The sequence below is a fragment of the Chlamydotis macqueenii genome, chromosome 3, assembly GCF_036417535.1.
Source record: "Chlamydotis macqueenii isolate bChlMac1 chromosome 3, bChlMac1.mat, whole genome shotgun sequence".
NCBI lineage: Eukaryota > Metazoa > Chordata > Aves > Otidiformes > Otididae > Chlamydotis > Chlamydotis macqueenii.
In genome coordinates this window covers 60,836,509-60,864,329 of record NC_141558.1, presented here as the reverse complement: position 1 = coordinate 60,864,329, position 27,821 = coordinate 60,836,509, and the positions used below count along the sequence as shown (strand labels likewise).

Below are 27,821 nucleotides of genomic sequence, written 5' to 3'. Positions count from 1 at the left end.
CTGGCGCCTCATCTGCAATCAGGTTATTTGTTACTAGGGGATACTAATAACTAGTAGTTACTAGTCTTCAGGGCCTGAAGACTCCAAGCAGGGTTTGGGGCCCTGATGTGGCAGCCATTTCAAAATTATGCAGGGTTTGTATTCATGGTACCAGCATCGTGTGTGTCCGGCATAGGTTAACATAACATGCAGGGCTGCAGGGATGAGCCTGACCTCTGTAGCTATATCCCTGGTGAAGTTCTGGCGGGATGTTTCATGGGTCTGACCAGTGCAATGTCTTGGCAACTCTACTAGACATTCTTTCATATCACAGAGATATGAAAACATTTGTTTTATAAAACAACCAGGTTGTTCCTCTGCTGTGTTAATACTGACCTTTCCAAAGGTGAAAGAAAGTAATATTTGGCAACGAAGGCTGTTAAGTTGTTTGGTTTTTTTTAAGGACTTGAGTTTGCAAACTGTAGCACAGCTGGTGTCACACTTGACAAATCAGCTGACCTTTTCATTTCCTTCTTTTCTGTTTAAACATTTAAATGTGCTTTCTCATGAAAATTGAGTTTTTCACATTCTCATGTGAAATTGAGTTTTAGCAGTGTCTGTTCAGCAGAAGGTGACAAGCCAGGAGAAGAGGGCATTGCTTGGAAAGCACATGGTTTGGTTTGAACAGTGGAAATGCAGGGAGCTGATCAGGTTGAAATGTTAAACCCATGAAGGTGGTGTGCAGGAGAGTGGAAAGGATAAAATTAAGACGAAACACAATCTGGATGAAATTGTGGAATTGTGTTGGATGCGCATATGCTTGATTAGTCTGCATTCTCACAGCAGAACAGATAAATTGCCAGTTTTGATTTGCACGTGTATCCTAAGCTATGTCTTTTTAATTTAGATTTTAAACGTCTTTGAGCTTGTGCTGAAATTTGGTTTGTATGGATGGAAAGCAGGCTAAGGCATCTCTAGCAGCTACGTGATTTTGAGCTTTTTAGATAAGATATGATAGTTGTGGGGGCAGAAAACACCCCTAAAATGTTGCATACCTACATTTTTAAAAAATTAGTTCATATTGAGAAATACAGCAGCTGAAAAAGGATAAAGTGGCAATTCATAGAATTCAGATGAAACTGGATTACAACTAAAACTAAAGTTGATACAAATGATTGGTGTTTAGAGGGAATGGGGTGCCTCTTTCATTCTGATATCTTATGTGATATCTGCTGGGGTTTTTTTTCCTGTAGCTTATATATACTAGGTTGCCTTGGTGGGATTGGTGATTCACAGTATGGAAATAACCATATAATTGGTTTGGGACATAATTCATCAGAGGATTTAATATTGATGGATTAAACCTACAGCTTTTTTTTCTAGAATAGCAACAAATGAAAATTCATACTTTTTCTTTGCTTACAGTGGGGAAAATATGTAAGAAGTTTGACAAAGGATATAGTTTCTGTGGTGTAGCTTCTGTAGAGTAATTGCAGATCTTAAGTTATGTATATTACCAAGAATCTTACTATTAAGCATTATTGCAGGAAATTAAAAAAATAACATTCTATTATTATTAATACTTTTTAAAGACAGTGTTCCCATAAATTCTGTCTTTGAAGTAGTATGTTTTCAAAAAGGGTAAACATTAGTATATGGAGTTTTCTTTAAACTTTTCCTATGTATTCTTCTTTAAGATTATGAAGACCTTTGTAAACCAATGACCAAGGCATAACTCTGTTTTCTGGATGGGGTTTAGGTGTCCTTAATAGGTGGAGACTGTCTGACTTGTTCGCATCGTGGATGATCTTGACAGCGAATCCACTCAGCCATGTCGTACAGTGCGGGTTTTGGGGATCCTAATCAACTAGCCCAACGCATAACTTCTAACATCCAGAAGATCACGCAATGCTGTAAGTTTCATTTATGCATGTTTTATATAAAACTTCAATAATGGCGGTGTCCCCAGTTGGAGGTTAGTTTCTCAGATTCATTCAGAGGAATTCACTCTTTGACTTCACCTGCTCATTTGACAAGTTTGTGGCACTCCACACAGCAGATCCAGTCCTTCATATGTATGGTTAAGTGTGATCTATCCTGGGGAAGTATAGTATGACTCTGTGTTCACCAAGTGAACAAATAATTAGTAAGATGGCTGCTGGTAGTAAGCCACTTCTGTCCTAGACAGTTATGTGGCACCTTAAGATGGTAGGTTGAGATGTTTACTGAGCAAGGATTGCATCAAATATTTGCTGGAGCTTGAATTGTTTATGAAGGACAGAAGCTGTGGCCTTGCAGCTTGCCCTTGGAAGTACATATTAGATATCTAAATAAGATTGTGCAAGTTTTAATATACCTCTGCTTAGATTCATACCACCTAATTTTTTTAGCCACCTGACTGTGGGGTTTAAGTTAGAGGTAAGTTAGACTGCTGGGGTTTTCAGTCCTTTTCCCTTTCCCTCCATTTTCCATTATGTTTTTAAATATGTGTGTCTGTATATATAAAGCAAATACAACTTCAGCTCACAAATTATGCCAAGTATACTGTTCATCAGAAGGGAGCTAGCCATGAACAGCACAGGTTTTGGCATGCATGTTTTTACTGTTGTGCAGGACATAATGTGCTTGTAGAAATTGGTACTTTTTATTAAAACTTCAGATGAATTCTGATCAGTTAAGTATGTAGTATGTCAGTTTTTATTAAAACTTTTGTCTTTGTTTTGCAAGACAAGTTTTAGAGTTAGTATTTGTAGCATGGATTAGTGGCACAGATTGGGCTTTTGTCTATTTTTTCAGCTACATTCTGTATTTACTTCCAGAAAGAATTTCTTTACATCTCAACACACAAGAAGAAAAATTGCAATTTTGCTTTATTAAAAAGTTCCTGTACATCAAGGTTGTATTTCCTTAACCAAAAATTAACAAACTGCTCTGTAAAAATCCTTATGCTTTATTTCCTAAAATCTACTTAGTGAATTTACTCAATCTTATGGCTTCTAACTTGGTCTTCTAAAGATGTCTGCCATCCTGTGACAGACACTGAGGCTGCAAGATGTAAAAAAGAAGTCTTGGTTGTCAGGTGAAAACGTAAAGCGAAATCAGTTGTTGAAACTGGAGCATTGTGAAGACAGTCACTGAACATAATTAACCATATCGTACTGGACTCAGCGAGTCCTTAGTCTCATCCTGTCTCTTCCATCTCCTCTCTTGCTTCTGCTGTGTCTCCTCTCCCCTTGTGACAAAGTGTACTAAAAGCAAGCTGCCCAGGCTTAGATAGGAGACATGATTGCAGTTACCTGCAATCCTGTCCTCCTTTCCTTTTTGAAATTTAGATGGCTAAAGTCTGAGCAACAGACAGGTGCTTCTGCCATTCCAAGACCCGAGTCCAAATCTCTCATAGCCCCGCTACTGCATGGCTTGATAAGCAGGAGCTTTGCCTTTAAAAACTCTTGTAGTCTGTTCTCCTTGTGTAGATTTTATGGGGATCTGGAGCTTATGGGCATGCTGAACATGTTTCCTGGACTGAGCTCTCTAAGGGCTTGTGTACACTTTTCTAGCTGTTTTGTTCCGGTGTACCTGTCCAGCTTTCTTTTGGAAGGTGTGAGCTGCAGGAACTTCCAGGTCAAATGTGGAGAAGCTTGCAAGCTTCAGGAGCTATGGAGGTAGTCAGCTGCTGAGCAGATGTCTCTTAGACTGCAATTTGTTATGTTGGTTAGAGAGGGAGGGGAAGAGAAACAGGAATCTTGAGCCTAAATCTATGTTTTTCCTTCTAAGGTGTGGACTTGATTTTGCACCTCTGTCCAGAAATGCTTAGCATTTGTGAGATGTGTCAATACATTTGAAATCTTCTTCGTTAACATGAAATGTGTAGATATTCTGGTTTTCAGAGTGAGATTAATAGAGTAGGACAGTTTTGTTTCAGATTACTGAACCATTTCAGGAGGCCCCTCAAAATGAATTCATGCATCTGCTAACATGCAAGCAGACTGTGAATACTACTGTGGAGATATAGGCGAGATACAGATTAGTTGAAAGGAAGCTGGCCTTTTAACTCTCCCTTAATGGAGAAATACAGAAGAACTTCCTGAATTAGACAATACTGTGTTGCTGAGATTTCATAATACGCCGGAGTTTTATAGGAAGCAGCACTGGTCGAAACAGAAACAATCTTTACTGTAACATTTATTCAGGGTTGAATTATTACACACACCCCCTCCAAGTAATAAATTTGATCTGTTTCTTGGTGAACTTTTTTTAATATGCCATACATATACAAGATAAAATACATATATTAAATACCTCACATTTCATAACTCATCCACGTGATGCTGCTGTCATATGAATACTTGTGACCCTTTACGTCTTTTCTTTCCTAGTTCATGTAGCCCACTCTTACCAATTGACAAGCAAAGCTCCTGTCTATGCTGCACTTCAATAATTAAATCAGTTGCAAGATAGTATTCTTTTTGGTTGGGGTTGTTCTGTGGTAATGGAGAGGACCTATATTTGTGTCAGGTAACAACTGGGTTAGCTTAGCACCCTTTAACTTTAAAGAACATATTGATCTGTTGATCCAATCATGCAGTTGATTGTTATGTTGAAGATGTGTTAAGAGTTGTCAGTTGCTTGCCTGAACTGCTAGTGAACTACTACAGTAAACAGGATCTGTCTAGGCTATTTGAGTTTCTTTAGAGGAGAGGGCATTGGTGGATCGTTTTTAGGACCTTGAAGATATAATTGAGCTAGCTAATGGGAAGCAGCATACACTACTGTCTGTACTCTGAGCTGTCTTGGAAACTTAGGCCAGAAGGACACCTGTATGTGTTTGGGATCCCAAACCCCAGAGCCTTACGTAAAAAGAAGGTTGTTCTTTAAACAAGAATCCATGCTCTGTTTCAAGCATTTCTGCAGAGATACATGATTATAACATCACTTAGCAACATCTAGGGAATGGTGTCTACTTTTGCTCAGTCTGAAACTCAGGTTTTGCTTATCAGCGACATCGCTGAGCTGAGAATTAGGAAACTAGTCTGCAGAGCGTTTCTCCATGCCGTTTGTTAAAACTATTCCACTGAGTAGCTGGAATTGAAAAACTCAAGGCTGCCCTTGACATCTGATGTAGAGCAGCAGGCCTCACACAGGAGAAGGGGAGTTAGGCTCTCAGAGGCACTCCTAGAGTTTTAAGAGAATCCATGTGACTGTCTTTGAGCAGTGCTGTAAAACCTGCCGAGCCTAAATCACATGTGCTTGAATGAGCTGTGGTGTTGTGTACTGAACCTTGGGTGAGTATCTCACCGGTTTGGTTTTCGGTCTGTGTTAACTGTGATGAGAAGTAGATCTGCAAACAGGTAGGGAAACTTCAGATTTAAATAATAAAACTAAAGAAGTGTATAACGAGCATTAGCACCTCTTAGGCATTTCTATGTTACTAGAACACAACTTGTGATTAAGGTTTGAAAGTCCATCTTCTGGAGTCTGGAGTCTCGTCCAAAGTAACTGTGATTCTCATTCCAGGCCTATCTTATATCTGATTATAAAATCTAGATGACAAACTTTGTGTTGGACTTTTGAAATACAAATTTAAAGGTGGTTGAGGTTTGTCCCTAACTTTCTGGACATGATGAGCAGGTATGTGGAAAACAGAATACATGGAATGATGCAGGATGTAGAGCTCCAACTTGTCTGGGCTTTGCAGGTGGAGAACCCATTATCAAGGTGTTTTGATCAGTGTTTACTGAAGGAGCAGTGGTTCCAGAACTGGGTTTCATAGGTAGCACTCTCACTTATGTGGCAGCATAATGGCAGCTGCTGTTACCTTGAGAGTAATCTCAATGCCTTCCTTCAGTATTTTCTTGAAATATTTCCTGCTGGTCACTCATTTACAGGAACTGAATAGATAAGAAAAGAGTATGATGCACAGAAATGAGATAAGCTAGCAAAAAAAATATTTTTGTGACAAAACAAGCCCTGCCTGCTTACAAATCTGTGTTTCTACAAGGCAGGTTCATTTACCGTACTAGGGATATGCCTAGTAGGATGAGAGCATTGAGTCCATATTGTGATTTTTTTTTTTTCAATTCATCTTCTTGAAGAGCATGTAGCAAATTGTACAAGAGAGAACCTGATATTTCAACAAATGGAAAGATTAAAGTAGAATAAGTAATACAAACAAAAAGCCTAATTTAAAAGCTTTAAAATATGTTAATTTCAGACTTCTTACAACTGTGAAGATGAGGGGGTGCTGTTCTTTGAAATCTGACAGTTTTCTGTACTTTAAATAATTTATTCTCTCTGTGTAGCAAAAAGAGGTAAAGAATTTTGTTTAAAAAGATGTTCCCAAGAGGAGGCAAAATGGGAGTTGCATTCATATACAGGGACAACTCCACAGCTGTAAGAGTTCTATTGAAAGGGTATGGTTAGAGGTCTTCTACTCAGCTAGAGAGATTTGACTTGTGTCTCTGAAAGGAACTATGCAAGAAGAAGTAACCAGCTGTGGTTTTTCCTCCCCTCACATACTTCTCAAGTTTCTCTCCCATGTGTGGGTCATTGCGGAAGCAGACTTGTATGCCTTTTTTTTGCTTTGTTCCTAATACTTTCTTTATACCTACCGAATATGTCACTAAGTCCATTCCCTGCAGAAAAGCAAGAACAATACAGGTTACATAGGTAACTGTCATGTCTCCACTGGCATCTCAAGCTCAGGTTTGGGAGCTGTTGGTTTAGAAGCAGTTTAGAATGCTGCCTTTTGCTTGGGAACACAGAACAAAGCCTGGCATTGATAAAGTATACCCGGTCTTTGAGTTTTAGCGAATTTCTGGTTTGCAAGCTGTAATTGATTACAGAACCTACGCTAACTGAAATGAGGCATTCGTATTCCCTCCGTACCTCTCCCTTCCCAACTTCCCCAGTTTATAAAGGTCATGGCAGGATTTTGTCCGGTGGTAGTTGCAAAGTCAGTAAGAAAGGCATAATCTACCCTTGCTCAATATTGGCAAGGTCAGTGATAGAGATTTGACCTGTTCATGTGCATTGAAAATCAGCCTAGCTGGAGAAGCGTGTGCTCTGCATACTGCAAGATTTAAAAAAAAAAAAAAAAAAAAAAAATCAGTAGCCACAGTCCACATATTGGCTAGAGGTAGTCTGTCTAGATTTGAGAGATTCTTTCTCATAAAGAATCTTGATTTCTGCTGACTTTCTTTTCTCTTAATTTAAGGTAGCACAAACATCACTTCATATAGAGTACATTCCCAGAAGGTCAACTTCAGCCCGCAGAGATCCCTCTGTCATGTGCCAGCTCTCCTGTGACAGCAAGTTTGCCCAGTTTCTGTTGCATCACTCATTTTCTGTAAGCCAGTATTTTCACTGAATGTTGTTAAAATGAGAGTTAAATTGCATCTGTCGTATGACTTTCCCTTTCACCTTATGATAAACATAGATTAAACTCTGAAGAACACTAGAGTTCTGATATATGCCTTTTTGTTGTGGTTTAAGCCCAGTAGGTAGCAAAAATGTTCAGCTAAAACAGGCTGAAACATTCAGGAGAAACTATGTCTGCCACTGTGTTTGTTACACCATGAGATTCGCATTCTTTAGCTAAAGAAGGATACAGATGGGCAAGTGAAAAGTAAATTAAATCGTTGAGGTGTTGAAATTGGAGTCTATATGAAAACAAAATTCTGTTTTGTGTATACTTCAAGTGTGGTTTTGTACAGATGTGGTTTTAAAGCAAATAGGCTTAAAGTAGAGCTTATTGAGACTTCTAACAATGTCAGAAATTTCCAGTTAGCTGCAGTTAACCCGAATTAAACTTCGTGGGAAGATACCAATTGGAACATTCTTTTTTTTTTTTTTTTTAACTACTGTTGCTGTTGTCAGGAGGGTTTCTTGAATTTAGTATGAAGTTTCAGTAAAATCTGGAAAAGGCTGGTTCTTTAGCATTTTAAGCACCCATTATGGTCCTCCACGTTCCATTTTGGTGGGCTTTTCCAAGGCTGAGGAATTGAACTTGTATCTGCTGTATCCAAGTCATAACCTGAATACAGAGGATAATAGGAGTAATTCAGATATTTCAAGTGTTTCTAAATACCCGTCTTTCTGCAAGAAGGTGAAGTCATGAAGCCCACAGTTCTTTTAGAAACAAAAGTATTTTGAGAACTTCAAGCATGAATTATTTGCATGCTGTTCCTAAAGGCTTTGTTCTATGTAAAGCAGCATATATATTTAAGTTAGTATGCCTCACAGATTTGTTTATAAATTTGGAGAGTTTTGTTAATATTTTTCTGTATTTTGTCTTCTATGTTAAAAATATTTTGGTTCTATGGGAAACAGCATATGAAACTGTGTCTTCTGTGGATGACATTATACAAGAGGGACAAAAAGCTTGTTTAAAAAAACCAAGCTTTCTTCTTGTAGATGGGCTGCCTTCATGGTGTTTGTGCAGCTACTGTTTACTGCAGAAGCATACTTAATTTTCATAACTTAATAAGCTACTGGTGTTCTTTAGAGAACTGTTCAAACTTTGGTGTTTCAGGGAGTTACCAGGGACATTTTAGGATATGAATATAAAGTGATTCTAACTTGATTTAATGACTTCCCCTTGGCTGAGCTGTAATAATTGATCACTTAAATAATGTGTATTTAGTGTGCTACATGCCCACATTAGAAGAACAGGTATTATTTCAATCCCACTTCACAGTGTGTCCTTGAAAGACCATTATAAATGCTAGTACCCTAACATGAAATAGTGACAGCAGCACTGAAAAAACTGAAGGCAGATCCTGAACTTCAGACATTGTTGCTGATGTTTCTGGTCACCTGGGGGTGTGATTCTATTTAGAAATGCTAGAAGCTTTAATATAATCCAACAGGAAAGGGTACAATTCCCACTCTTCCATGCTTAAGGAGTCTTTAGTCCTTAGAGCTCTGAGGACAATCTTAACCCCATCCTCATTTTATTTTCTCTTTCCCATGCATACTTCAGTTACTTTTTCTCGTGTTTTAGAATAATGGGTGTTATACATTGAGTTGAGACAGAATAAAGAAAATTACTTAAAAACAAATTACTGACATTTTTAGATACTTGACTACAATTAGGTGAGCTCTTGGGCATGGGGATGCTTTTTACGACACTGGAGCCTTTTGGTTGGTGTCCTGGATTTGATTCTTCTAGTGAACTGTTGCTCTTGGTGAAAGTAGGGTTATCAGCGTGTACAGCACTGTGGCATTGGTGGTTTGTTTTTGTTTTGGGGTTTTTTTTTAATTTTAGTGAGTGTGAACCAGGCTAGTAGCTTTAAAGAGGTACTTACAGAGAAAACTTCAATCTGCTGAATTTATTGCAATGACATTAGGTTACTATGTGTAACAGTTTTTACAAAAGATTGATCCAGGAATGTTTTTTGCAACACCTGTCCATCTTTAGTCAAATACCCTTAGCTGAAGTGCAGAAGAAAAACATATTGAATTGAGTTTGAATGAATTGAGGAAGTCTGTTGTCCCCAAGCAAAGGCAGTTTGAACTGCTGTAATTTTTAAAAATAATTCTTCTCTTCCAGTAACCTGCTCTGAAGTGACTGAAGTTTATTAGATTCCACAACACTTATTCTGTAACTGGATGTGATGATTGTTGACTCACTTGTTCAGCTGGAAATGAGTAGATTTCTTCATAGTTACCCAACCAGTGGCAAAGCATGTAAAGTCTTTCACGAAGCATTTCTGAATGGTGACTGTGCTGATAATGCGTGCACTGCTTATTTGCCACATGAAGCCATAGTTGAGCCTGAATTTCAGTGGAGCGGACTTTGCTTTTGGTGCACGCAAAGCAACACTTTGCTGATTCCATTTATTCTGCTTGGGCTCAGGAGCTAGAAGCATAACTGAAAATCAGTGTATTTAAATCCCCATGGTTAGTTTTAGCCCTGTAAACCTTAGGCAGTGAGTAAAATCCTATCTGTCCCTTTTTAAGTAAAAGACAGTGGCATGGGGGCGACCCTCACCATTACAGTTAATATTCAAGAACACCTGTAACTGCTGGTTGGAACAGTTCTCTGCTCCTTCTTCTTGTGGCAGGTCGCAAGCCTTGCTGTCCTGTAAGGCAGGTTTCATTGTACTCGCCCTGCCTGCTTGTCTGGTTGTTGTCCTCTGCACTACAATGTCTGCGTGTTTGTCGCTCCTGTTGCTGACAGGTTCCTTTTCCAAGCACACCCAATGGGTGCCGCATTTCCCATGGAAGCATTAGACTGTAGTTTTATTAAACTGGGCACTGTGGTGGGTCTGGCGTGGGCTGTAGCACTGAAGGAAGCTGCTCTTGTGTGGCTATAATGCAATCTTGTGTGATCCAAGTAAGATGAAGTAAGGTTCCAGGCTGCAAAGGGGTAATAAGCAACTCATTAAACATATTTTTTTCCCCCGATTTCATGTTGTGGCCTTCTTTTTAGGACTTTGAGTTATGTGTTGATTTACCTCACTCTTCAGCTGTAAAGCTGCAACAAGCTTGGTCATGGCCACGTGAGGGTTTAAAGTTTGGTTTTCCAAATGTTAAATAGAATGGAGGTCGAGATAGGAAGCCAGCTGATTGTAGATAACCTGGGAAAGCTTCTCTCCTGTAGCTGGAGTTACTGGTAAGTGTTCCAAAGTACGACTATCCTCAGTTTCCCTTGTCTTATGCTTGGGATGAATATGGTGCTTGGACACGTCTCAGTCCTGCCAGAGAAGGTGGGTGACCTACAGTCCGCTCTTCGTTTCCCTCCTCTTAGTTCTTTGCCTTTCAAACATCAGGATGTTACTCAAGGGTTTGGGATTTTTTTCACCTTTCCTCCTGCAACAGGACTGTGGTATTACAGCCTGTACAGTGATTACTAATTCTCATTTAGGGATAACTTTGCTCCTGTCTTCTTAGAGGCAAGAAGTTGTTTATGTTTTGGTCTTCATTGTATTAATTTCTTTATTTGTATCTTTATTTTAAGTTTGCAACTTCCTGTGTAATCTTAAACATTTTCATGTTCAAGGAGCAGAACTAGCAGTTATGTCAACGTGGATTTACTTGTGGTAATGGAACAGCTTTGCAGAGACAGCTGGAAAACAAAGGAAGATGAGGATAAAGGAGATGAAATTTTCTTCTTCACTAGCCAGCTAAAAGCCAGTTGTTAAGCAAGGACAGTGTGTGATCCACTATGCGAAATATGTTTTTATTGATGGAAAAAAAATAATATGTATTGCAGATCTGGCCAGAATTTTTTTTTTCAAATACTCCTACCTGTTAAAAAACGTAAATATTTCCAGTGTAAATATCACTACTCCTGTAACTCATGTAAAGAAAAGGAGGCCTGTTATATAAGACAGTATTACTGTTGTTTTCTATGTCTTTTGTTGTTGTTGTTGTTCCCTTTAACTAGAAGGAGAGCTTCCATTGACTAGAATGGAACCACTATTTGGCTTAGTAAAGGTAAACATGAGCTGACTTTAAATAATTTTCCCTGTAGGAATTCAGGTTAGATCTTAATTGTTTCTCTGGCTCATCATTAACCATGTCTGACCTGTTCCTGAGCATGTGACTGGTCTGAGCAGCCAAGTAGCTTTTGTCAGCTAATAGTTATATCTTATGAGATCTAGATCAGGAATGCCACAAAGACAAGCGAAAAGTCTTCTTACTGATACAGTATTGCTTCTTTCTAATACAAGACTCATTTTCAGGTGGAAAAAAAATGAGATTCTTTTCTTTTGCATGCAAGACAGCTGCTTGGAGAAAATGCTTTTTGCTTGCGTAGTATCGTGCACCCTACTTCCTGCGCTGCCCGGTTCCCATAGGGGACTTGCTGTCTGTGGTGGCTCGTTGCCAGCCCACAGCTAGCAAGGTGCTGCTCCTGCAGGGTTGCAGTACGAGCCCTGAAAGAGCTGTTGATCTTCATTATATGCAAACATCTACCCTGATCTTCAGTGTAGAAGTGGCTGCAGGACTTAGCATGCCTCTGACAGAGGCTGTTGCCGTATTCCGGTGACTTTGGTGAAGAGCGCCTGTGTGCACAGAGTGTGTGCCCTTCTGCAGCTCCTGAGCAAAGTCCAGCAGCTAGCTGTATGTACCCAAGGAACCTGAGCTAAAGTGTCAGACTTTGCACTGAAATGGATTAAAATCATGCACAAGATCCAGTGAGTTCTGTTACAGGATTGTTAATGCCCAGAAAGACAGGAAACACCTCTGGTAGTCATGTTACTCCTGTCTTCCAGAGCTCCTTGGGAAGCTGAAGGAATCAGGAAGTGGGGAAGGAAAAACCGTAAAGGGTGAGATAACAGTCAAAACTGTTTTGATCTTTGGTCCCTGACTGTTAGCAGTATGTTTACAGTGCAGAGCTAAGATTTTATGAGTTGGGCCTAAGCCTTTGGCTCTCTGGGACACTTGAGAATTAGTAATGGATTGAGAGGCACCTCGCAGCTGCTCTGGCACTTGATGTGCCAGTCTGAACTCCCTACACAGGGGCGAAAAGCTAGTTAAACAAGGCAGGCAGTACCATTATAAATACCACCTTCAACAGTGAAGCTGGGAACTACTTCTCTTTTATGAGAAGTAGTTCCAGGTTTCCAGAAGTTTTGCTCTCCCTCGTCTGTGCCAAAACCCTCTCCCCACTTGCTTCCCAAATGGGGCAGTGGAAGTAGCCAGCAGAGGTGTTTCTACAGTCTAACTTTGGGAGGAGAGGCTAAGACCTGCAGTTTAGGTGCTTTTGTGATTATATGTATAACATTATATCAAGGAAATATGTAAAAAAAAACCAACCAAACAAACCCAAAAGAATTATAAGATTATATAAGAAATTTACTTTTTAGCCTTGTATACACTCTAGCATGTTTATATTAACGTGAAGTAGAAAGGATGGATTTCTTTAACTTGTCAACATACAGGTATGTACTGTAAATCAAGATTTCAGGAAGATCAGCTGCTTGGCTTCCTGTGTTATATTGGTCTTACCAGCCTGCTTTTGGCTTTATGAAGACAGCATCAGGAGCGCTGCTGAAGAGTTGCCAAAATTTACTGTTCCACCTTTTTTCTATTTGCTTACTTGAATAAGCGATATTTCGGTTTTCAGTGCAGTATATGTCATATGAACAAAAAAAAAAATTAAAAGAGAAATGCTGGGGATTTTTCTGAATGCTATCCTTATTGTGAAAGGTTAAGGTAGAAAATGCTAAATACAGGAAGCTTAGAAAAATTTGTGTCAGTTAAGTCCTTGTCTTTTTCCCTTTAATTTGTTTTATTTTTCCCACTTGAGGTTTGAAAGCCAGTTAGCACTGTGCTATTTTGATGCATACTTACAGACTTCTTGGTAAAATGTGTTTTAATTTTGTCCTGAATCACAAGACCTGAACTGGGATGAGCTTCTCTCTGCCTGGAATTGTATAGCTGACCAGCTACGCATTGCTGTCTTTTAATTTCCCCTCAGTTATCTACTTGTCTTCAGTTTTAGAAGAAGGATAAATATCTAATTAACTTGGAAGACAAATATTTTACGTATAGGCTTTGTTTCAGATAATTTTTCAGGTGAGAGCCTTTAAAACACAAGCCTGTATTTTTTTTTATTTGCAGTTAAATAATGCATCTCTAGGTGGTGGTAGGACACACTGGTACTTTTTCTGTCTAAAACAGCTGTTAATAGAGTGCTTGCAGTTTGGTTTGTTTTGGTTTTTTATTCTTCCTGTTGAAGTACAGACACAACAACTGAGCATCCTTGAATCAGAAGGAAGAGTGCCTTTGAAAAAATAAAGGAGAATTTGTGTTCAGTTTTTTAGATATTAAAACTTCGCACTGTTGAAAGATAACACTGGCCAGTTACCTTTCTGTTTGTTTGTTTTAAAACAATGCGTTACACTGAATATAAAAAGAAGGCTTAGTTACCCAAAGTCGGTATTTATCAGTCCGTGTGACCAGCTGCAGCTGCCCAGGAGAAGCGTGGCTCCGGCGGGTAGGAGATGCCCACCGGGCAGGGAAGGGCCGCTGCTCGCCGGCAGGTGGCGACTGCAGACAAAATTAAAAGATTTTCACCTAATGTTTTGCTGCTTTTCAGCTCAATTAACATACAGGCTGCGTGAAACTCATCTCGCAGTGCTTCTCCCTTCAGTCATTCTTTTAGTAGCTTATGTTCACTCAATTCCCCCAAAGGCTTCTGTCTTGAAGTGTTTAATTTTTACCTCAAATGCAGGTACTAATTTTCTCCTTTTTTTAATAACTTCCTTACCTGGGTGTGCACAGAAGGAATTGACTATAGATGTCGTTGACATCGTGACGTTATGTAAAGCAGTGCAGAAAATCCAATGTCATCTAATTCACTGGAGGCTTGTTAGGAAACAAAGATTAGAATTAATATTATTAATAAAAATGTTCTAAGGAATTCCAGTTTTATGTAACTGCTTAACATAAGTCACAGGTAACTTTCTTCTTGTAACTGAAATTCTTTCTGTTAAAATCGCTTCCATGGTATATGGAAAAATGCTCCTTTTTAAAATTGTTTTCTTCATCTCTTAGAAATGCCTTTTACTGTAATTTTAACTGTATTTAGGGAAAAAAAAAGTGTGCTAGTAAAGTGAGGATCCCATGTACTGTCATACTGTCATGTTTTCTACGGTGTGGTGTACACCAGTCTGCCTGGGGAGGGCCCCAGAAATACAGGCAAGACAAGTCTACTCCTAGCTGAGGTCAAGCGAAAATAAGTTATTTTGCATACCTAGTCTTTCATTTTAGAAGGGTGTTAAGCTGAAATAAAGCATGTTGAGGATATTAGTTTTGCAGTGTTATAAACTGCATATCCTTGAAGTGTCTGTCCATTTTTCTCCTTGCTTTCCTATGTGACAGTAAAATATATTAAGCTGAAAATAAGGCTCGGATGATGTGTCATTTTCTGCAGTTCAAAACTAACGTATTTTATGAAATACACTTTAAAATCACTGGTGATTTGTATCCCATTTCTTAAAATGTAAGAATCTGAACATAACAGTTTAAACATGGACGTCTGACTTTTTTTTTTTTTTTTAAATTTACTGTAGGCCCATAAATGCTTTGTTGCTGTCTCTTCATTAATGCACTGGTTCTGAAATATTTGTGTATGATAATGTCGTAGCAGTCTTTCATAGGGCTTTCCAAAATGACATGCATAAAATATGATTGAACTGGAATAAGAATTGTGCTGCTTATATTAAAAAATAATATTAAAAGGCCTGATTTATACTTATTATGGCGAAACTATTAACTGGTCTTTAAATTGCCTGTTTCTACTTAGACACTTGAATACATTCCCATCCTTTATAAGAAACCTTCGGCTTTGTCTTTGACTTGGCAAAAACCATTCACTAGTTGTTCTGGGACTTCTTAAGTGGAGTCTTTGTAATAGGTTGAAAAAGTCTTGAGTATCAGTTTCTGTCAACTTTTACAGCTTTAGAATTGTCAGGCAAAAATGCATAAAATGAAGTGGGAATTGTCTGTGCCCCATTAAAATTTCTCTTCCTCTTCACAAACAGCTGCTGAAATACAAAGAATACTACATCAGCTTGGAACACCACAAGACACACCTGACTTGAGGCAGCAGCTGTGAGTATTTCATGTGAAGATGTTTAATTTCATTGCATTGTAAACAATCTCCTAGTAGGTGATGAGGTAGTTTTTTTTGTTAGGCAGAGTGCTTGATCTCACAGAGCAAGACGAGTGTAGAGACATGCTTGAAATGTAAATGTTGAGATGCCCTTTTTACAATTAATCTTGGATAGTCTTTGTAAACTAGAGTTAGCTGGTTTGGCCATGTATGTTGCCTGCAATATCCATACATCTATAAAGCCTATGCTGTATGTCAGTAAAGGGAAAGGGGCAGGACCATGAAAGGAATATCGCTATTCTAAAAACAAACACTGCCCCCTTCCACCCCAATCAGCTCTTCAAATCTGTCTGTATAAGTTTCACAAGGCAATGGATGTATTGGGTTTTTCTGTGAGGTGTGATACTGAGGAAGTTAGGGGAATGTCTTTCTAGTGATGAAAGATACAGTAAGGGATTATATTATTCAATAAACATGTGCCAAAATTACTAAAAAAGCAGAAGTGAAATAAGGCTCCAAGGCAGATGCTGTGCTAGAGTTCAGTCACCTGAAGGTGGGCCTTCATTTATATGCCACTGGCCAAGACAGTCAGCTGCTCTCCACTTCTCTGCATGGTCTAATGAACCAGTATGATTTTTTTTTTTCCATTCAACTACTTTACCACATTAATCTAAGCATCATAAATGCACGTAAGCGACGTGTTGTGCTAACCCTGTGGGTGAGAAAGTTGGCAGTCTTCAGTGTGGTTAATGCCACACTGTGGCCATTGAATAGTAGGAAGGAGGTATGTATTGGACCAGAGGCATCACATTAGTTTTGCATGAACAGCCAAATTGCTTTATAATAGCCCAGTTTTGGGGCCCATAATATAGCCAGGTATAATCAACAGTGGGTATGCTACTCGAGACTGTGAATAGGTGAAGATCAACATACACAGTTTATGCAATAGCCAGGAAGGACCTGGACATAAATTCACAACTAAACAAGACAAACTGTTGTGAAGGACACATTCCAGTCCCTTTATGGAGGTAATATATATGGTAGGTGTCCTTGAGTTTACATCTGCCCCTTTTTCATTTGTCTGAATGTTTGGCCTTTCCTTTCATGTTTGTGTGTATCTGAACAGTTATTTGATTACCTTAAATGTTGATGTTGATTGTTGGCTAATAGTTTTCCAGATAAAACCTTTTTATATACACTGGAGAGGAGGGTGCAAAAGCAGGTAAAGAATTTGAGTTGCTCCAGGAAAAAAAAATATTAAGATCAGAAACAGACAAAAAAAAAAAAACAGAAATAGCAATGCTAATGAAGACAAGACTTTTTTTAAGCACTGTTAAAGCTATTAGTAAATAACGAAGTTTTCAGCTAAGTTTGCAGCTATTGTATCATAGGAGAATATAGATCTCTTTGGATAAGCTTCCCACTAAATATCAGGAATTGGCCTTTCATGGACTGTGGTATTGGAATTATATTCAAGCCACACAGAAAAATCTTGGTCTTTTCTACAGTTGTTCCGAACTCATAAATGACCAGATGTTTCCAACTACTGATAGCCTCAAAAGGACTATGAAAAGCATATTTACATATTCATAATAAATAGAAACCTATTGCTGCTCATTAGGAAAACAGAAGAAACCTTAAAAAAAAAAAAAAAAAGAGTAATAATGTTGTCACACTGAGGAACACATCTTCTTCAGGATCTGTCCTGCCTGGAATCCGTGGTGTCACACCTTTACAGCGAAGAACATAATAAAGCTGGTTTTGTCCACTTTTGAGGAGCATTTAATACTGCTGCTTTTCTGAGAATTGGTGAAATTCAAAGTAATCCAATGGTCTCTAATAAAACTTTGCATTTGGTTTTAGGCAACAGAAGCAGCAATACACCAACCAACTTGCCAAAGAAACTGACAAATACATTAAAGAATTTGGATCTTTGCCTGCAACAAGTGAACAGGTATAAAATCGAAGAGCATGGCTTCTTTGACTGTTGTGTTGGCTGATGTAGAATATTTGAGTGACTTCATTTCTGTGTGCCTATTTTTGTGCTCCTCATCAGACTTTCAAAGTGCTATCTTGTTAGTCAATACATTTGCACAACAGGGGCTCTTACAACACAAGAATATTTTCCTGTAGGCCAGACTTGTTCTAGAGTTATTTTTATGTATCAGGAATGAAGCAGTTTGACTGAAATTGTAAGAATTAAGGCAGTGCGCTGTGCCTGTGATTTCAGGTGGCTGAGCACTTTGTAATCAGTTGCAGTGATGCTAACTCTGACTGCTTCTGGGGGCAAAGAGTTGTGTGCCCAAACCACTTGCAGGGCAAGTGGCCAGACCTGTTCACCTACTGTCTGAATAATTTGATTATGCATGGTAGGTCTGTTCTACATCACTCAGATCAGCATATATGCTATGTCTTGTCCACAGGCCTTTCCTTTCTTAAGAGGAGTAGATAGGAGCTGTTACTAAAACAACTTGTGCAGTATTGAAACTGCTTATTTCCCAGGTCTGTATAAAATCTGGGCAGGAGGTAACATGTAAAGTGGCTGTTTTTATTAGCACACTCCTGCCTGCCATCCTATGGTTTCTTATCCTAGCAAAATCTGTCACTTAGATAAGGGAAGAGCAACAGGATCCCAGAAAACAGGGATTCAGGTTATTGTCACTCAAACAACTTGCCTGGTCTGTTGCTGGTTGCCAAGGAGCCTTTAGGAAGATGAATTGCCCTGAAACACTGAATTCAAATGACAGGCTATGACCCACGTGTGCACATCCTGTCAAGGTGTAAACTTCTAATAGGGATATTAAAACTTGGTCTTGATATATAATCTCTAGTTCAGCCAAAATATGTTTGGGGTTTTTTTATGGTTTGTGTTTCTTTATCTTGGAGCTGAAAAGTTGGTGGTGCAGTGTTTTACTGTTTAATTTTAATCCTTGTATTATAAGCATCTTCATCAAAGCTACCTCTCAATGAAATTCATAAATAACAGATTGATGAATGGCAAATTATAACCTCTCAGAAACTTGTAAGGAAGGGTTGATGTAATGTATACATTTAGGCAAATATGATGGAGGCTCTCCTGAGTGCCCAGTGCACACTTCTGGATGCCACTCAATATGTATTTTCAGCATTTACATGAAGTGCACGTGGAGTTTCCTGTCCTGCCCATTTCTTTTATGCACCCTTCCCCTCATTCAGTCACTTGTGCATATTTTAGCATCCACAGAATCAAAATATTTCACACTTTAAAAGTAGATGTTATATGCAACAGATAATAAGGAAGGTAGACGTTTTCTCATTTAGGCCCATTTCTCATTTCCAGCTGTTAAGTGAAACTAAGACGACATTGTTTTCCTTTTTAAATGCCTTACATTGTGGCAGAATTATGTGATGCCAGAGGGAAGGAAGGTTTGTCCCTGTAGTTGCAAATGGTTTTGTAGACAGCCTTCCCTTACACCTATTTAAAAAAAATAGCAGTCTGGAAATGACAAAGCCTTGAAAAGCCTGAGCTCTTTTGACTTGGTAAAACTTTTTCTCTTGTAGCGTCAAAGAAAAATACAGAAGGACCGTCTTGTGGGAGAGTTCACCACAGCACTAACAAATTTCCAAAGACTCCAAAGGCAAGCTGCTGAGAAGGAAAAAGACTTTGTAGCCAGAGTAAGAGCCAGCTCAAGGGTATCTGTAAGTATCAAAAAATGTGCCATTATTGTCTGTTTATAGTTGTGTGGGTAGTGTTCAATGTCAAACTTGCCTCTGTAATGCTACTTACAAAAGCTTGTATCTGACTCAAAATAGTGCAGAATGCGTGCTATATATTTATAAGATGATAAACTTTCTTTGCTCACCTTTATGCATAGCTGAATTACACAGTAAAGGCTGAAATAAGTTGTAATAACTTCCACCCTAGAATTGTTACTTTTCCTTTGCCTTTGTCACACAAGATTACTGTAATCATGCAAAAGCAATTTTTAATAGAGTTTGAAATGCTTTTGTTGGACCTTTAGATATCAACAGATTTTTTCCTACAGGGAAGAATCACATGCCAGATTTCTATGCAGTATTAAAGTGGAGAAGTGCTGAGGAGCTTGAAATGTTGAGCTTTTCCTTGTTAGCTGTCGTGGTTTTGTTTAGTGGGGGGGGGGGGGCTAAGGTGGTAGCTTCTGTAGGAAACTGCATATCAATTTTGCCTTTTCACTAGGTGCCAAATACACATTGCTGTACTTGTAAATTTTAGCAGGCAGTTGCTGAGGTGAATGTTTTTGCTTGTATTTCAGCTTTATGCATGCATAAAGCAAAGTCAGGATGAGAACATGTTAAATCATGTTTCAGTTTGAAATTGACTTACTATAAACCTTGTAATATTGACTCATTATAGAAATGCTGATAGTGCTCCTTTCAAAGCCATAATGTTTTATTTATATTTTTAAACACTGATCATGTAGGGTGGTGCTCCTGAGGATAGCTACAAAGAAGGAACACTTGTCTCTTGGGACAGGTAGGCTGAATTTAAGTCTTAACTGAGCTCAGAATAATAAAAGGCCAGCAGGGAAGCCACCTGCCAATTTTTTTAAAGTCGTTTTGTTTTGGTTTGTTTCTTTTCCTGATCAGTTGTCCTTTTTCTGGAGGGAGTTGGGATAGGTCGTTTAGTTAGGCTTTCTTCCATAGGGCAAGTGTAGAGAAGAGGCTTTGGTGGGAACAAAAAGAGCAGTTCACATAATCTCCCCCTTTTTCCCCCATGCTTCAGCTTTAGCCATCTCCTTAAGCTGCCGTAACTCTGTATTTGGGCTTTCTGAAACCTAAACTGTGAATAGAGTAAAACTCTTAAGTTGTGATAAGGGTCCAATGTTTACTGGGATCTCCTGTTGCTTTCATACTCTCCAAGAACTGCTTCTCAGTCTCAGTCTCAGATTCTGTTTTGTTGGCTAGCTTACTTTTGCCTCAGATGGATATAAACTCTGCAGTTTATAATTCAGAAGAAACTTTCTCCTTGAATTCATACTTGGAATTTCCAATCAGCTAGCTCAATGCTGTGTGCAATATCGCTACAGCAGCAGCTTCCTATACCAAAGGTGTGACTGTAGACCTTCCCTGTTAGCTAGACCGGCAAGGGTAAAAAAGTGCATTTTGTCAACTGATAATGTGACATATGTGCTAATGTGAATGTGTTTAACTGTTGTTTTGTTCTTCTGAGTTATTTCTCATTGTGCCTGTTCAGTTTTGAGTGGGGTTTTTTTGTTTGTTTGTTTGATAGTCAACCGCAAGCACAAGTGCAAGATGAAGAAATTACAGAAGATGACCTCCGTCTTATTGAGGAGAGAGAATCTTCCATTAGGCAGCTTGAGGTAATTACAAGTGGTTTTACAGCAGAATATGCTTTTAATGTTTCCAAAGGAAAAACATTTTATAGTGACATGAGCATTAATTGCAGACATTAATCTTTGAGGGGTTAGGGTTTGTGGGTGTGGTTTTTTCCTTCAAAACTACAAATATTGCTGTTAGATGTGAAATGTGCATTAGAAATCTACCGTATGAAAGCCCTGTTTTGATACTGTGTTTAACTTCAGTGGTTCGGTTATGGAATAAGAAAGTGCTCATGTGACTGCAAGAAAAAATACATGTCATTTTTTTCCAACGAGTGGTCATATTATATCACCTTTTTAACAGTGACTATAAATGAAGCAAAATTATACATTTGCCCCAGGTATTCCCAGTGTATTGTTCAACATCTTTATTTTGTAAGCATGGGGTGGGTTTTTTTGGTTTTTTTTTTTTTTTTTAATCCTGTAGTTTAAAGAGTCATGGATACATATTTGGGAGGAGAAGGAGCAGTATTTGTATCTAAATGTACAGAAATGATAGAATATGTTATGTCTATTAATGCAATGATTGTTTCCTTGCAGGCAGATATTATGGACATCAATGAAATTTTTAAAGATCTAGGAATGATGATTCATGAACAAGGTGATGTGATAGGTAAGTCCAATGCAAATAGTCTCTGAAAATTTTTTGTTCTGTTTCTCTGGAGATCAGCAATGTAGAACTTAGTTTTGCTGGAAAAATTCCTCTAATTAGAATGTCAATACTAAAGTAAATCAGGTGCAACCTAATAACGAGTAGACTGGGAATATATTAAGAAGGCATGCTTAAAATGTAGTTTAAAACATTATGTAGTTTGAAATAAGATTGGATTTAATGTGGGTATTTTTACTGTATTGACTAGTGATATAAGTGTGCAGATTCAGCAAAGGTTCCTGTTTTGCCCTCCATGCAAGCAGGTTTATTCTTTTAATGAAATTGGAAAATATATTTTCTTAGTCTGCTGCTAAGCCATTCTGTTGTCTATGTCCAGCATACATTTGCAGGGCTTTTTCTGTTGCCTTAGCCCATAATATGTTCATTTTTCTCCAGGAATAAAAAAAATAAATCTATGTCAGTGTGATAGAATACGAAACTAGAGTGGTGCCTCTTGGGGTGTTTTCTATGTCTGTTTCGTCTCATTTCCTAAAAAAAAAAGTTCCTTAGGACATTTTTAGTGTGAGCAGAGGGTAGTCCATAGCAAGTTGGAGGACAAGTAAAGTTGAAAAAAGGAGGCGGGGGTGGGGGGTGGGGGGGCAAGTAAAAGTACTGAAAATTTCTACCCCAGTTGGTATGTAAGGTTCAGCCCTGCCTCTAGAGCAGGAGAGCTGTTACTGACATGAATTCAACCACTCGTTGCCTGAATGGTTCAGACATGAACTCAGGCATAAATATAGGATTGGTCAAACTTCCATAATGCAAGGTATAAAACTTGGGGTATTGATGAAGACATCCGCAGTTGCGGGGCTGCTTCTACATATGCTCTCAAGTGTATTTCAGCATTCCAAAACTTTGACTGGGTTATGACTAACCAAAATTTGAAATCTTTCCTTTTAAAATAAAGACAGCATAGAAGCCAATGTGGAAAATGCAGATGTACATGTGCAGCAAGCAAACCAGCAGCTGTCAAGAGCAGCAAACTACCAGGTAACATCAATGCTGACTGCCAGTTGTATGTAACTGTCCTTTCTCTGTAGTGCTGACTTCCACTTTCTTACGCAGTCCAGATTTTGCTTATCAATTTCCTCAAGGCTTGGAGACTTACTTAGAGGTTTATGTTAGACTACAATAGTATTTCTAGATCACTATAAAACAAAATTCAGTGACCTCTGAAAGCTTTGAGTTTCTTGTAAAATTAACCAGGCTGTTTCAGAGCACCTGGAGTTATATCTTTCTTTATAAACAAAAGAAAACAAACAAAAAAAGATGCCCAGACAGACAAACCCCTCCTTTTACAGCTCAAGAAGTAAAAGCTTCCTGTGTATGGAGAGCAAACCTTTAAAGATTATTGAAGCAGTAGGGAAGATATGCAGGGAAGTCTTCTGAAGGTGCTACCAGTTAGCACCAATTTCTGCCGTCTAAAACCTTCTCAAGGCTGTATATACCCAATGTCTGTTAATTTCTACCCTGACACTAAAAACATTTCAAACTCTCAAACTTTTTTGAAAAGCCTTTAAAATACCTTTAAATGCCACTTCTTTATAACATTTTTGGAACTTACTAGAAATAATCTTATTAGTAATAAATCTTCCTTCTTAAGTCAGAGTTAATCTTTAGTCTATTTAAAAAAAAAAAACTCTTACGTGTGTTAGTAGTAGCCAGGACAGTAAATCAATGACAAAATGTCTGAAGGATTGCCTGCTGATTTCAGAAATGGGAGAAGGAAAAGGGTAGATGCATCCTTGAACTGTATTCTAGGTGGCACTAACTGGCACATTAAGTATGGCAGATGGCTCCTATTTTGATACTGACAAAGTTCAGAAAAAAAAAAAATAGTAATAGACAAAATTTTCTGTAGAAAGTGTTAGTTTTCTGGTTGAAATTTAAAATTAAAAACTTTGTGCTTTATCTTGAGGATGAAAGGATGAATACCTTCTGATCTCAAAGGAAGGTTATTGAGACTTTTGACAAGCCTCTGTCCAGTGGGTCTTGCAGCAGAGACCAAACACTCAGCAGAGTTGGCCTGTGTTTGAAAGGTTTGTGTGGTTTGCTCTGGATTTGAACTTTCCTTTGCTTGAAAGCTTATACTTGTTCCAAGGTGATGGATGAGCCTTGGGGGGTGGCACCCTCAAGGAAGTGTTAGAGGCCCAGGCATGCTGGTGAGGATGAGGCTGCACATGGTTGGTACCCTCACAATGTCTCTTTGTGGTTAGACGAAGTATGCACCACTCATCTGCCATGTGAGGTGCATTCACACAGCAGAGCTGTTTGGGCAAAGCCAGACTCCTCTCCTTTCTTTCGCCCTTTTAGCACTGCTGCTTCAGTACTTGTCAAAATGATGATCTAAGTGTATGAGGAAATAAGATGTCTTTAGTCCACTACCTGCCTTAAGTAGTGTTACAGGGAAAATGTTTGACTTCAGTGCAGTGCTGGCAAGAGTTGATCTCCAGGATGAAAAAAAAGAAGAGACTGGGAGTATAAGGAGAGAACTGGCCACAGATTTTTTTTAAAAAAGAAGGTACTCTAGCAAATGGGTTGATTTCTAGCAAGTAAAATGATGAAATGAAGAAATCTTAGCCTGATTATGGGAGAAGCAGCAGCGAGATAGTAAATCTAGAAGAGGAGAGAAGTTAAGAAACTTGGTAGTCTGGGTGGTACTGGGCAGACATCTGGCAGCTCCAAAGAAGAACTGACACAGATGATGTTCTTCATGGGGGGAAAAAACCAAAAACACCCAGGCAGAAGAACCTCTGCCAAAGAGCAAAGCCTGGCTTAGCTTCTGGAGCTGTCGCCTCAAATGCCACGACTGGAGTGTTGTTATCCCTTGACTACCAGCAAAAGCCTGTGAAACCCACTGGTGATTTCCTTTCCTGCTGTGAAGGAAACCTTCAGATTCCATATCTTTTGGATAAAGGATGACAGACTGCTGCTAGTCTTGAATGCTCTGGTATCTCAAGTTAGGGACCTGTATCAGAGATGTGAAAGTTCCAGACATGCTCATAACTTACACTTTTATTGTAGTGAATCTGTATGACTTGGTCACTAGTTAGGTCTCTCTCTCTCTTTTTTTCTTTCTTTCTTTTTTTTTTTTTAAGAGCAAGTTGTACCCAAGAAAATTCACAAAACCCACTCTGAAATAACTCTATGAATAGATGCAAAGTCAGTCTTCCAGAAGTCTAAAATTGCAGTCCTTTGTCCCCTTCTGTAGTCTCAATAGTCTTTAAATATTTTCTTTTTTCTAGCAGACCATTTCTACCTCCTCTGCTGTGCAAATTGATTGTCCATTTTCCTTTGTACGTGGTCACCTGCACTCTCACATTTTCTTTCCCTCAGTGTTCTAATTACTTCCATTCATTACGTTACTGCATTCTCTTTCATTATTTCATTATATATGACAGAAAATACCACTGAAATAATTCTGTTCAATAATATAGCCATAAAAGTAAGTCATGGATAAATTAGCTCTTTTTTTCTTGAACAACTTTATATGACTTGCTATTAGTAAAGACAAAATTTAGTTAGATTGCACAAGCAGTAGGACCATAAAAGTATTTGAGTAGTCTTCTGATGTGGTGGTGCAGTTTTCAATCAACTTGGTTTTTTTCTCTATTGGCAGCAAAGGTCCCGAAAGAAGATGTGCATCCTCGCTATTGTACTTGCTGTTGGAGTATTGCTTCTTGGACTCATCATATGGTTAGCTACAGATAAGTCTCTGGAGAAAGCATTGTAGTTGGTATTTAAATTATGAAAGGAAATTCCTAGTCATGGTTTGCTCATTGTGAAGCTGAGTAAAATAATGTTTCTGTACTTCATCACACTTTTTTTTTTAATAAGACTTTTTTGTTTTAACTTGAGAAGTAACATTCTCAGTACTACCTGCCCTCTTGAATGTGAGTGCTGTCTCACCAGAAAATAAACAGTCAACATCACAAACTGTTCCGTTAACTTAAACATAAAAACCTCTTAAGGTTTAGGGGGGCTAACCAAAATCCCGATAATTTGTTTTGAAGGATCGGGTAATTATCTTTTGGAATATTGCTAAATGTTGTTGCCAAAACAAACTCCTGAATTGTTGCTTGAGGCAACAAATTACTTCTTGGAATTTATTTTTCAGTTAGAAATGTCTTTCTATCTCTTTCCCTTTCATCCCACTCACCTGCCCATTTGATATGGGTGGTTCAAAAATAAAATGTAGGTTTCTGAAGTTGGTGTGATCTCTCTTTTATAACTGAAGCATTTGAATTAAGCCTTCAGTTTGCCTGAAATCTTTTAGATGCTTCATATATCTCTGTATCTGGCATTGCGTATGGTTATGCCTGGAAGTCTCCTGCAAAGGTAGGTAGGGTGGATGATGTAACTATGTGGATTTTTTGTTTCAGTTCTTGCATTAAGAAATACTGTGTTTTATGTGCACACGTCTGCTATCTTTGCATTTGAAGTGTGCATCAATGAGCTTAGCTAGATGAAAATAAGCTCTAGTCTATCAATTCTTAGATTTACTGGGAAGAATAGAAATTCCCAACTTCCTAACTGCACTTGAATATCACTGTTCTGAAACTGCTGTGATTCCGTTTCCATGAACAGATCCAAAGTTGTATGTGAGGTCTTTCATACAGCTGAAGAAAAAAAAGATTACAAGTTCAATTCCAAGTTCAACAGTGGTATTTGAAATTAAGTTGAAATTGGTTGAACTGATTCAAACTATTTCAGATGTTTGATGCTTATAGCCTTTAAAATGACCTTTCCTTTTGTGCCATTTTGTACTAATATATTAAAAATGTAACAACACTTTTTTGCCAATTAATCTATTTACCTTTTTAATTGATCTTGGTGAGCTAATTGAGAAGTGTACAGATGAAAAAGTCACTTAATCTGTATTTTATGAAGTTCTTGTACACTAGACTAATAGAGAATGCACTGTTTACATGGTGAGCTATGAAATATTATTTGGGAACAATCTAACTGTAAACATACATGGACTTCAGAATTGTAACTGTGCAAACAAAATAAAGGTCTTTTAAGGAGTATGTTTTTCTAGTAGTTCCTTTTATTCAGAATCCATCTTTGCAAGTACAGCTGTCGTCTTTGCCTTTATGTAAACGATTGAAACTTCTCTGAACTCCAGAGAACTTCAGGCCTGTCGGCTCTTCACCCCAGAGGGACCTCTGTTCCTGTGCTGCACTTCACATGGTTAATGAAAATGCTCCTGGATTTTGCATTCCCACCTGTGTGAGCCCAGTCTCAGGAGGAAAAGTTACTTTGCTCTGAGTGGCTGCTAACAGTGTGTGCTGAGGGTAGACTGTTACTAGCTCTCCTTCAGCATTGCATGAAACTTTTAAGGGATGGGAATCCCTGGTGCGGGGAGGAGGCTTGTGCTGCTGCATTTGGATTCTCAAAAGCAATGGAGGAGAAATAAGGCCTGTGAAACTGCATGGTTATGTTCTATGTAAAGTGAAAACAGGGAGTTGAAAGGGGAATTTAATTTTCATGTAAGTTGCAGTATGGACTCTTGGGTGTTGAGATCCCAGCTACTGTGTTCCTTTGGCTGCCTTTGTGCTGTGGGTGAAGCTGGAACTCTCTTACCATTACTTGTTGAATAACCAGCAGATATGCTTTGGGCCACTACCAGCCATGGTAAGGCTGGCACTGGTGATGCTAATGCCTTTTTTGTTTGTTTGTTTCCAGACTACCCTAGTCTGAACTAGAAGAGCAGTCAACATTTTGGCTAAGTAGCTTTCTCACCAGTGAACTGTCTAAGGAAGTTTCCTGACCATAATTGTTAACAAAGTGTATGCTGTTGCAAACAGGCGCAGAGGAATAGCCTGGTCCTGCGTGGCCAGGAGATCGTTTTTTCTATTGCAGTACCTCATACCTGCTTGTGTCAGTGACTGATTCCACTGGCATGCTGGAGATGGAAAAGCAGCACTTCAGCAGCAGATGTTCAGCTCTGACTCCTGGCAAACGAGAAATTCTGCCTCTGCTTGATACTTGTCACATTACATATGCATTGCAATTTGTCTGTTTGTTTGTTTTTCTACTAGGAGAGTTCTCTACTAAAAAGCTTATCAAGCTGAAAAATATTGCTCATCTTGGGGTGAAATGGTGTATTTACTGATTGCCTATTTCCCCTAAAGAAGTTTGGTCCTTCAGTTTGATAGATATAATTAGGGTTTTTTGGAATTTAATTAGAAGATCTTTTCCATCTTTTCCTTGAGGTAGTAATTCAGGCATTTATATTTGACAGTATTTACTGAATATAAACATA

The 27,821-nt window shown here is 38.5% G+C and overlaps 1 protein-coding gene across 1 annotated transcript in view; it reads left to right on the top strand.

Moving 5' to 3' along the window:
• Positions 1-26,583, top strand: part of STX7 (syntaxin 7) — a 32,254-nt gene extending 5,671 nt beyond the window's left edge. Inside the window, exons 2-10 of the mRNA XM_086744124.1 lie at positions 1,739-1,892; positions 15,474-15,543; positions 17,408-17,498; positions 19,085-19,222; positions 19,984-20,036; positions 20,793-20,883; positions 21,442-21,514; positions 22,461-22,543; positions 25,173-26,583. Of these exons, the coding sequence (XP_086600250.1) occupies positions 1,811-1,892; positions 15,474-15,543; positions 17,408-17,498; positions 19,085-19,222; positions 19,984-20,036; positions 20,793-20,883; positions 21,442-21,514; positions 22,461-22,543; positions 25,173-25,286 (795 nt within the window). The 5' untranslated portion in view covers positions 1,739-1,810 and the 3' untranslated portion in view covers positions 25,287-26,583. The remainder of the gene's footprint in view (positions 1-1,738; positions 1,893-15,473; positions 15,544-17,407; positions 17,499-19,084; positions 19,223-19,983; positions 20,037-20,792; positions 20,884-21,441; positions 21,515-22,460; positions 22,544-25,172) is intronic.
• The last annotated feature ends 1,238 nt before the right edge of the window (positions 26,584-27,821 follow it).